Source organism: Bombina bombina, chromosome 3 (assembly GCF_027579735.1).
Source record: "Bombina bombina isolate aBomBom1 chromosome 3, aBomBom1.pri, whole genome shotgun sequence".
NCBI lineage: Eukaryota > Metazoa > Chordata > Amphibia > Anura > Bombinatoridae > Bombina > Bombina bombina.
In genome coordinates this window covers 768,361,457-768,373,763 of record NC_069501.1, presented here as the reverse complement: position 1 = coordinate 768,373,763, position 12,307 = coordinate 768,361,457, and the positions used below count along the sequence as shown (strand labels likewise).

At 40.5% G+C, this 12,307-nt stretch overlaps 1 protein-coding gene across 1 annotated transcript in view; it reads left to right on the top strand.

Annotated features, from left to right (window-relative positions):
* LOC128654001 (otospiralin-like) overlaps positions 1-12,307 on the top strand; it is a 43,020-nt gene that overhangs the window by 21,997 nt on the left and 8,716 nt on the right. The window contains exon 2 of the mRNA XM_053707631.1: positions 12,020-12,046. Within this exon, the coding sequence (XP_053563606.1) occupies positions 12,020-12,046 (27 nt within the window). The remainder of the gene's footprint in view (positions 1-12,019; positions 12,047-12,307) is intronic.

Sequence of the window (12,307 nt, the reverse complement as noted above, 5' to 3'; positions counted from 1 at the left end):
CTGAAATACTGCAAAAACTCTCAGAAGCCATAGTAACAGCTACCCATACCCACAGTTACCGTAAGCTGAAAGTGTTTTCTGGGAATCAACCTGTTCCTGCCGGGGAGGAGCCCTTTAAGGCCTGGAAGGATAATGCTGTACAATTATTGGAAGAATGGTCTTGTACGGATAACATAAAAAAACAACGGATAATGGAGAGTCTTCGTTTCCCAGCTACAAATATGATAAGGCTGTTTAGGGGAGTGAATGAACAAGCTACCGCACAAGATTACCTGAAAGTTTTGCAGGATGCGTATGGAAAATCTGAGGACTCTGATGATCTATTAATCAAGTTCCTAGCCACTAAACAGAAGGAACATGAGAAAGCTTCAGACTATATCAATCGATTACAATTGTCACTGGGAAAACTGTTTCATAATGGAGCAGTCACTGCATCTGAGTTGGATGCTCGACTATCCAAACAAATTCAGAAGGGAGGCCTTAGCAATGATCCAGTCATGATCATGTTAAGAGTTAAGTTGGATGATCAAGCCTTGTCCTATTCCACACTGATCCGAAAAGCAAAAATACTGGAGAACCAAATGTCCCCATCTCCTCCACAAAAAGGAAATTCTTCTAAAGCTGCAGATACAGAGGATATGGAACTGTTCGTCCTTAAAAAAAAAGGTAGCTGAATTAGAATTATTGTCTAAGTCATCGCCAAGAAGAACAGATTATTCTCCTACCAGGAGGCAGCACCGCAGGGAGACCACAGGAAGGTTATTCCCAGAGGAACAGTCCCCCCGAGGGAACTGTTTTAAGTGTGGAAAATCAGGGCATTTCAAGCGGGAGTGTCCCACTAATTCATCAGATACAGAAGTGGATGTGCTAGCTATTGAGCTGGAGGAGGCTCAAGCTACCAGTCCTTTCAGGAAAAGAGGAAAAAGAACCACACCCATATTATCTGTGGGGGCCAAGATCGGGCCCAAATCTCTGATACAGTTACAAATAGAAGATATTCATGCCTCGGCCTTGTTAGATACTGGATCCCAGGTCACCATCATTAATAGAGACTTCTATGACCATCATTTAAAACATATTCCCCTGGAGCCAGCAGGAGAGTTGCAGTTGTGGGGAGTGGGATCTCAGGCCCAGCCTGTAGAGGGATGTATAAGAGTGACAATAACAATCCCACAGTTAAACACAGGAATGATCTGCCCTATGGAATTGGAAGCTCTTGTATGCTCCATGAAGAAAACAATGTGCGCCCCAATAATTTTGGGTACCAACGCAAGAATGGTGCAGAACATGTTCAGGGCCTACCTAACTGAAGTGGGAGATGTATCTCTAACCAGACTGATGGAAGTCAGCCCTGTTCTAGGGAAAGAATGCCATCGACTAGCCCTACAAGCTAGACCAGGATCATGCCACTACTCAGGGAAAGAACCTTTATTTGTAAGGCCTGGAGAGACTAAGACTCTACGAGCCATAGCATCTATGCACCATGAAATATCAGGAGGAACCAGGCAATACCTCATTGAGTCCTTGCCTGAGGAGGATGCAAAAAAAGGGTGGACTCTCATACCTGAGGTGAAAGACTGGCGGAATCACTGGTGTAAAGATTTTCCCATAATGATAAGAAACTTAACACCCACAGAGATCAGAATTGATCGTCACCAGAAGATTGGTGTGATTCACTTGTTGGACCAAGTCTCTTCAGTAATGTCTGTAAAGGCAGAACAGGGAGGTGATCATGAAGGACCTATAGTTTTTGAACTGGAAGATTCTCCTCTACCACCAAAGTGGAGAGATAGCCTCCGATCCAAATTAGCTACTCGAGAGAAAGTTTTCTCCAGGAAAGAAATGGATGTGGGATGTGCAAAGAGTGCCACACATGCTATCAGACTTTCTGACCCAGCTCCTTTCAGAGAAAGATCAAGGAGAATACCCCCTCGAGATGTGGAAGATGTCCGGGATATACTCAAACAGATGGAAGAATCTGGCATTATTAAAGAGTCCAGAAGTCCATATGCCTCACCCATAGTGGTAGTTAGGAAAAAGAATGGCACAGTCCGGCTTTGCATAGACTATCGGACTTTAAACAAAAGGACTGTGCCAGATCAATATACTCTGCCACGGATAGAAGATCTGCTAGATGCCCTTTCTGGAAGCCAGTGGTTCAGCGTCCTGGACTTGAGGTCTGGGTATTATCAGGTACCCATGAAGAAGGAGGATCAGGAAAAGACAGCTTTCATCTGTCCCTTGGGATTCTACGAGTTTACCAGGATGCCCCAAGGGGTCACTGGAGCTCCCGCCACCTTTCAAAGGCTGATGGAGAAGACTGTGGGGGATATGAATCCCAAAGAGTGCCTAGTCTATCTTGATGACCTCATAGTGTTTGGAAGGACACCAGAAGAGCACGAACAGCGATTGCTGAAGGTGTTGGATCGACTCCAAGCAGAGGGTCTGAAATTATCAATAGACAAATGTCGATTTGCCCAGAACTCTGTTACATATGTAGGTCACATTGTTTCCGCACAAGGTGTGACAACTGACCCGACCAAAATTGAAGCGGTGATGAACTGGCCCAGGCCAGATAACATCAGTGAGCTGCGCTTATTTCTTGGATTCTGCGGTTACTACCGGAGGTTTGTGAAAGACTATTCAAAGATTGCTCGAGAGCTACACAACCTGTTAAAGACTACCTCAGCTATAGAGGGTGTTAAGGCGCCAAGTCCTAAAGACTCCTTCGGAAAGAAATGGACCTCAGGATGCGAAGAAGCCTTCTTAATCTTGAAGAAAAGACTCACAGAAGCTCCTGTATTGGCATATTCAGATCCCGAGAAACCATATGTGCTCCATGTTGATGCCAGTATGGAAGGCCTAGGGGCCGTATTGCATCAGAGCTACCCAGAAGGGTTAAGACCAGTGGCCTACATAAGTAGAAGTCTAACTGGTGCAGAGAAAAACTATCCGGTCCATAAGCTAGAATTCTTGGCGCTCAAGTGGGCAATTGTGGACAAGTTACATGACTATTTATATGGAGCAACATTCGAGGTAAGGACGGATAACAATCCGCTTACTTATATTCAAACAACAGCAAAGCTGGATGCCACAGGGCATAGGTGGCTGGCAGCATTGTCAAACTATAGTTTCAGCCTTAAATACAAGCCAGGCCCTAAGAATGTCAGTGCGGATGCTCTGTCCCGCAGACCTGGACTTCCTCCTCATGAAGAAAAGGAGGAATGGGAAGAAATCCCTGTGCCTGGGGTAGGAGCCCTGTGCCAAACATATGTAGTGGCTGAGAGGCAGGATGAGTTCTCTGAACTCAGAGGAATAGACTCCATATGTCACTCCCCAGAAGCCGTACCAGAGGTATTCTGTGCTCCAGCAATGCTCCAACAGTGGTCTCACATAACCAATGAAGACAAGAAGAAAGCCCAGTCACAGGACTGGTATATAGGTACAGTCCTCAAGGCAATGAGAGCCAAGAACCCTAAATTACTGAGCTCCCTTCCCATTGGACAAAGAGATTTGTACCGGAGAGAATGGAGTAAACTACATCTAGAAGATGGAATCCTTTATAGAATTATAAAATACCATAACCACCCTGGTCGAAAGCAGCTAGTGTTACCTCATAGATATCGGGGAATGGTCCTGAGAGCTCTCCATGATCAACATGGGCATCTTGGGGTAGACAAGACCTATGGCCTGGTACAAGACCGGTTCTATTGGCCTCGCATGAGAGAACATGTTGAACATTATGTGAAGACCTGCAGAAGATGTATTCATAGAAAGACTCTGCCTGTGAGAGCTGCCCCTATGGGCCACCTGAGAAGTACAGGACCCCTGGATCTTGTGTGCATGGACTATCTATGTATTGAGAATGATACTACCGGAATTGGGAATGTTCTGGTAGTAACAGACCATTTCACCAGATACGCTCAGGCTTTTCCCACTAAAGACCAGAAGGCTGTGACCGTAGCCAAGGTCCTCTGGCAGAAATATTTTATGCACTACGGTCTGCCCAATCGAATACATTCTGATCAAGGTAGAGACTTTGAGAGTAAGCTGATCAAAGAACTGCTGGATATGTTGCAGGTTCACAAGTCCAGAACAACACCCTACCACCCTGAGGGTGATGCCCAGCCTGAGCGTTTTAATAGGACACTCCTAGACATGCTCGGGACTCTGAAACAAGTGGAGAAGCGGTCCTGGAGTAAGCATGTAGAAGCCATGGTCCACGCATATAATTGCACAAGGCATGAGTCTACAGGATTCTCACCCTATTTCCTAATGTTTGGAAGGGAAGCCAGACTACCGATAGATGTCCGGTTGGGGGTGTCCCCAGATGGGACAAAGTCAGACTCTCACTTCCAGTATGTGAGGACCCTCAGACAAAACCTTCACAGTGCCTACGAGTTGGCCACTCAAGCTGCGGCAAAAATGGAGGAACGCAACAAAAGAAGATACGATACCAAAGTGAAGCATCAGGAAGTCCAAGCGGGAGATAAGGTTCTCCTCCGGAATCTAGGGGTACCTGGGAAACACAAATTAGCAGACAGATGGAAGGATACCCTATTTGAAGTTGTGTCTAAGCTAAAGGGGCTGCCAGTGTATAATATAAAAGGCCCAGAAGGCCGGATCAAAGCTTGGCATAGGAACCATCTACTACCAATAGCCTATATCGATGAAGAGGAAGGGAGTAGTAGTGAATGGGAGAAAAGCACAACGGAGAGTCCTGAAAATGAGGCAGTAGAGACCCCAGAAGCTCTTAGTGCTGATGATCAATGGTGGTCTCCTCCTGCTGAGGAAACACAGCACTTTCCTTCCTCTCCTCCCTTAGCCTCCTCTACATTGAATCCCAACAGCCCCAACTTTGTGCCTGGGACCCCAAAAAGAGACTCTTGTATCATGGGAAAGCCAGGGTCTCAAGCATCTGGTGACCTCCCCACCCAAGTGGCCAGAGCTGAAGATTCCCAGGAACATTCTGGACTTCCTCAGAGAGAACAGAGACTGGGTACTAGAATACGACAGCCTCCCAGGGTTCTTACTTACGATCAAGTCGGAGAACCCAGTTATGTACATATGCCCCAGGTACAGTCTAAAATGGTTGATTTACTGTATGCGGTTGCGGACATTATGAATGTTGGAACCTCTCTGTACTAGAATAAACTGTAAGGTAGTTAACATTTGTTTATAGGACTGCATTTATTATTATTTATATGTTTTGTTTTTTTCAATTTACCTCTTGGTGGAACCTTGCCAGTGGAAGGCAAGGATTTTACAAGGGGGAGAATGTAGCCCTTCCTGTTGAACATTTGCACCTGTATACATTCTGCAGGAGAAGTTGCCTAGGCAACTATTAGACTGGTTGGTCATGTGATCAAGTGAAACTGAAAGAAGAGTGTAAGACACAGGAGGAAGCAGACATGTCAGAGCAGTGAAGGTGTGTGTGAGGCCTGGCTGTGAGAGAGCTGCAGACTTTATCTTGTAAAGTAACAGCATTCCTCTGCTGATTTAGTGTATGCTGCCAGCTGCAGTCTGTCCCTGTGAGAGAGCTGCAGACTTCATCTTGTAAAGTAACAGCATTCCTCTGCTGATTTAGTGTATGCTGCCAGCTGCAGTCTGACCCTGTGAGAGAGCTGTGGAGAAGAATGCAGACAAAGTAAATGACTGGCAGACCTTGGAGTTTTCTTTCAGCCTGTGCAGAATCCTGTCAGTGGTAAGAAGTATCCTCTCTCCTTGTCATACTGACAGGGCATTCTGTCCATCACATAAACTTATAAACAGCTCTTCCTGTGGATTGCAGTTTCCTATGAGCTGCAACTGTTTAAATGCATGTGGATTACCTTAAAGGGCCCCAACATTTATGTGCACCAACTGGTACCCATCAGCCATTAGGGTGAAGCCTGAGGGTGGGTTCGCAGGTGGTTTGGGAGGGTGCTGGGCCTGGTTAGAGAGAGTCGGTGTGTTAGTTAGCCACTGTATTTCTTGCCTTATTTTTATTTACCATAATCCTTTAATACATGTTCATACTGTTTTACTGTTATTACTGTGTGTGTTGTAGTTATTTATTATGTTCCTGTCTGGGAAACCCATTCTTGCCCTGGATGCCCAGTCAGGTGGAGGCACTGCCACAGTCATGTACCCCAACTCCCAGGTAGCGGAGACTCAGGATCAGCCTGCAGAGCACATGGAGGTAGCTGGGGTAAAGACCCACAGGGGTAATTGTGGGCCTAGGCCAAACCCCGTTACACTTACAATGAAATCTCATGAGAGTTAAGTGAAATCTCATGAGATCACAGTAAAAGAGTTCATGACCTCAGCACTGTTGATGCTGATTGGCTGCTGTTCATTTATCCATTTTTTTTTTACCTGCAGCTGGGCAACAGCTGAGTATACCTTTTTACACAGAACTTACTCTGCTGAGCTGAGGAAGTTGTGAGATAAAATATCTTCTTTTTTTACATAGAGATGCTCAGGTGATATTTTCCTGACAGCTTTTTACAGTTATACTGCATCAGTTTCAAGTGATTTAGCATATGAGTATTATGTCCCTTTAATCTATTTTTTAAACAACTTTTACCTGTGGATTGGATTATGTGTTTGACCAGTTTGGTATTTCTGTTGTGACTTATATTACAACCCAGAGAATTTGTACTCAATATATTGATTAGTGTTGATATATTTGGCAGAAGAAAACCGTTTGTTAAACCTTATTGTTCACTTGGAAACTTTTATTCTGCCTACAGTATAAGTGGCTGAATGGATTTGCTTCAAGTCTGAAAGTTCTGTGTAATTGTATAGCTTCTGGTGCACTTTATACAAAGTAACTTAAAGGCACACTAAACCCAATTATTTTCTTTCATTATTCAGATAGAGCATGCAATTTTAAGCAACTAATTTATTCCTATTATCAATTTGTCTTTATTCTCTTGCTATATTTATTTGAAAAGCAAGAATGTAAGATTAGGAGCTGGCCCATTTTTGGTTCAGCACCTGAGTTGTGCTAAATGTAGCCACCTATCAGCAAGCACTATCCAGGGTCCTGAACCAAAAATGGTCCGGTTCTTTAGTTTAGATTCCTGCTTTTTCTAATAAAGAGAGCAAAAGAACAAAGAAAAATTGATAACAGGAGTAAATTAGAAAGTAGCTTACAATAGCATACTCTATCTGAACCATGAAAGAAAAAATTTGGGTTTAGTATACCTTTAACCTGCTTTGTAATTTGTGTGCTATATGCTGCTCTGGAGAGGGGTTTTTTTAGTTCGTTTTTTTGAACACTTCTTTAAAATGGAAGTTTATTTCTCGTTATAATGTCTCTTTAAGCCTGAATGCTTGTTTCATGTCTAACACATTTCCTTTTTTTTTAAATGTTGTAATGTATTATAACCATAATTATATGCACAAACTCTAAATGCATTTTACAAGAAGTGTATGCTAGTTACGCTTTGCTAACTTTATATTTCTAATTTGTGCTGTTTGCTTGTGTGTTTTGTAATAATGTTTTCATCAAAGAATATAAAGGCTCTTGTAATTGAATTACATGCATCCTTTTTTGCCATATTTCTTATTCAGTGGTCTCAAACTAATTTTTTACTATCGTCCATTATCACTTCAAACTTTTCTATTTTCTTTTTAGTAAATATTTGGAATATGGCCGGAATCGCTGTTTTATGAACACATGCAATATAGTACCCCACTGTTTGACCAACATGGTTAATTAGTTTGTTGGCCTATTTTGAAATACCAGACATGCATTAGCTTGGAAGAGTGCTCCTTCCAATGATCTCAATGGATAAAAAGCATGCTTTATTAACTATAGTCAACAGCTTGTAAGGTTATGAGGCTTAAGCAAATGAACGGCAGAATGGAAAAATGAATGCCACTGATATTTCATAAAAACCAGTATATTCTTCTATTCATAACTTGCCTACACATCAGGCGTGTTTAAAATAAAGCTACATTATATCTATTATTCCCTAAATATATAAATATATATATATATATATATATATATATATATGGTCAAATGTATGTGGACACTAATACTAATTATTAAGTTCAGGTGATACAGCCACAAAAACAAGTATAAAATTCAGCACACAGCCATGAAATCTCCAAAAACAAATATTGGTAGTACAAATGGTCGTACTGAAGAGCTCAGTGACAGTGAAAGTGTTACTGTCATAGTATACCAATTCAACTCAAATCAATTTATATCATTTCTGCCCTAGGTCTACACCAGTCAACTGTAATTGTTATTATTGTGAGGTAGATGTGTTTAGGAGCAAAAAAAGCTGAGCCACGTTGTGATAGACGGTAGACCACACAAACTCACAGAGCTGGGCTGCCAATTGCTGAAGCAGATACATCGCGTGTAAAAATCATCCACAAACTGTTGTATCACTCACTGCTGCCTCTGGAAGCAACATCACCCAAGAACGGTGTGCCGGGAGCTTCATGAAATCAGTTTCCATGGGGTAAGCAGCTGTACACAAACTTCACATCATTATGTGCAATGCCAAGTATCAGGTGGAGTGTTGTAAAGCATGCAATCACAGGAGCAGTAATGAATCATGCCTCACTATCTGGCAATCTGATGGAAGAATCTAAGTGTGCCCGGAGAATGCTACCTACTGGAATGCCTAGTGCCTACTGTAAAGTTTGTGGTTGGAGGAATAATGGTCTTGAGCTATTTTTAAGGTTTGGGATAGGCCCCTTTTGTTCTAGTGATAGGTAATATTGATGCTATAGGATACAAAGACAGTTTAGACAATTGAGTGCTTCCAATTTTGTGTCAACATTTTGGTGAAGGTCCTGTTCCAGCATGAATCTGCCCCTGTGCACAAAGCGAGGTCCATGGAGACATTGTTTGATGAGTTTGATTTGGAGAAATGTTGTAAGAGAATGGTGGCAGCTCCATATTAATGCTCAAGGATTGGGAATAGGATGTCTAACAAGCTCATACAGGTGTGATGGTCAGGTGTCCACATACTTTTTCTTATGTAAACTGTGTGTGTGTGTATATATATATATATATATATATATATACAGGGAGTGCAGAATTATTAGGCAAGTTGTATTTTTGAGGATTAATTTTATTATTGAACAACAACCATGTTCTCAATGAACCCAAAAAACTCATTAATATCAAAGCTGAATAGTTTTGGAAGTAGTTTTTAGTTTGTTTTTAGTTATAGCTATTTTAGGGGGATATCTGTGTGTGCAGGTGACTATTACTGTGCATAATTATTAGGCAACTTAACAAAAAACAAATATATACCCATTTCAATTATTTATTTTTACCAGTGAAACCAATATAACATCTCAACATTCACAAATATACATTTCTGACATTCAAAAACAAAACAAAAACAAATCAGTGACCAATATAGCCACCTTTCTTTGCAAGGACACTCAAAAGCCTGCCATCCATGGATTCTGTCAGTTTTTTGATCTGTTCACCATCAACATTGCATGCAGCAGCAACCACAGCCTCCCAGACAGTGTTCAGAGAGGTGTACTGTTTTCCCTCCTTGTAAATCTCACATTTGATGATGGACCACAGGTTCTCAATGGGGTTCAGATCAGGTGAACAAGGAGGCCATGTCATTAGATTTTCTTCTTTTATACCCTTTCTTGCCAGCCACGCTGTGGAGTACTTGGACGCGTGTGATGGAGCATTGTCCTGCATGAAAATCATGTTTTTCTTGAAGGATGCAGACTTCTTCCTGTACCACTGCTTGAAGAAGGTGTCTTCCAGAAACTGGCAGTAGGACTGGGAGTTGAGCTTGACTCCATCCTCAACCCGAAAAGGCCCCACAAGCTCATCTTTGATGATACCAGCCCAAACCAGTACTCCACCTCCACCTTGCTGGCGTCTGAGTCGGACTGGAGCTCTCTGCCCTTTACCAATCCAGCCACGGGCCCATCCATCTGGCCCATCAAGACTCACTCTCATTTCATCAGTCCATAAAACCTTAGAAAAATCAGTCTTGAGATATTTCTTGGCCCAGTCTTGACGTTTCAGCTTGTGTGTCTTGTTCAGTGGTGGTCGTCTTTCAGCCTTTCTTGCCTTGGCCATGTCTCTGAGTATTGCACACCTTGTGCTTTTGGGCACTCCAGTGATGTTACAGCTCTGAAATATGGCCAAACTGGTGGCAAGTGGCATCTTGGCAGCTGCACGCTTGACTTTTCTCAGTTCATGGGCAGTTATTTTGCGCCTTGGTTTTTCCACACGCTTCTTGCGACCCTGTTGACTATTTTGAATGAAACGCTTGATTGTTCGATGATCACGCTTCAGAAGCTTTGCAATTTTAAGAGTGCTGCATCCCTCTGCAAGATATCTCACTATTTTTTACTTTTCTGAGCCTGTCAAGTCCTTCTTTTGACCCATTTTGCCAAAGGAAAGGAAGTTGCCTAATAATTATGCACACCTGATATAGGGTGTTGATGTCATTAGACCACACCCCTTCTCATTACAGAGATGCACATCACCTAATATGCTTAATTGGTAGTAGGCTTTCGAGCCTATACAGCTTGGAGTAAGACAACATGCATAAAGAGGATGATGTGGTCAAAATACTCATTTGTCTAATAATTCTGCACTCCCTGTATATATATATATATTTATGTATTTATTTATAGTTATTCATATACATATATTATAATATATTCTGTATTCTACACACATAAAAAGTGTATGGAGCTTTTTAGATTAATGTATCATTGAACAATAAAATATTTTCCTAAGCAATTTTACAGAGGTGTATTTTGGCCAAGACAAAACTAAAACTAGTGCTGCCGGATTTGGTTGTGGAAGTAGCAAATTATGAGGGGTATTTTAATGGTTTGCTGCATTCCCGCTTCTATGCTCTCAAAAAAATTATTTCATGATTCAGATAGAGGACACAATTTTTAAAACGTTTCCAATTTACTTATATTATCAAATGTTTTCATCCTCATGCTATTCTTTGTTTAAGAGATAGTTATGCAGTGTGCACGTGCCTGAAGCACTACACAACAGGAAATGGTGCTGCCATCTAGTGCCCCTTCTAATATATAACATTGTTGCAAAACTGCTGCTATATAGTGCTGCAGACACGTGCACACTCCTTACCTTACCTTCCAGCTTTTAAACAAAGGATAACAAGAAAATGAAGACAATTTGATAATGGAAGTAAATTAGAAAGTTGTTTAAAATGTTATGTTCTATCTAAATCATGAAAGAAAACAATTGGGTTTTATGTCCCTTTAATATTAGAGATACAAATATGCATTTATGTGTACCTTGCTGTAAATGGGTGTGTTTTTATGTGTATGTTCGTAAGAAAAAATATTATTATTAACAATAACAGCAGTAATTAGTTCATACTCTATAGAAAGCCAAAATCTATTGAATTTCAAAATATGATAAAATAAATATGTCATGTGTTTGATAAATATTATTATTTTATTATTATTATTATTATTATTATTATTATTTTATTATTATTATTATTATTATTATTATTACCTTTATTTGTAAGGTGCCAACAGATTCCACAAAGTCATATGGGGGTACAGTAAATAGAACATAACTGAGCATTTTGCATATACAATTATTTTACCTATTCATGTTTTTATGAATTTACCTTTTTTCCAGTGCTAGATGGACAAATATTATATGTAACTTGACCCTGAAGATTAAATTACTGGTTCTGCTTAATAAATTATGTTGCTTCATAACTAGAATAATTCTTCCTGACCCTCTTTATTCAAGCCAAATATTAAGAAAATTCATATGGTCACGCTTCCTGTTGATCACATAATATTATTTGAAATGTGTATTTCTCTTGTATTTATTATTATTATTATTATTTTATAAATAATGAATGGTTTTGCTTTAGTTTAATGATTTCAGTAATATAGTGTTCGGAAACGAAAAAAAGTAAAAAGAACATAATATAATAATTTAAACTTTTGCTTTGGTTTATTGGTTTATTGGTTTATTATCTAAAATACTTATTGTTCATTTTCTATGGTTTCCCTGCAGGTGCAACTGCTGCTATTCCAGAGAAAGGCAAGTAATATGCAAAATAATAATGATCACTTTTTGTCCTTCTGAAATACTTACATCTAATACACATGATATTCACAAATACCCAGAGTGTTACCGAAGAGGCCACAGTAATAATGTAAATCTGCACAATAGATGTCATCTTTACCTTTAAAGGGTCATGAAACAAAACCTTTTTCTTTCATGATTCAGATAGAGAATACAATTTTAAACAACTTTCCATTTTACTTTTATTATCTAATTTTGCTACATTCTCTTGATATC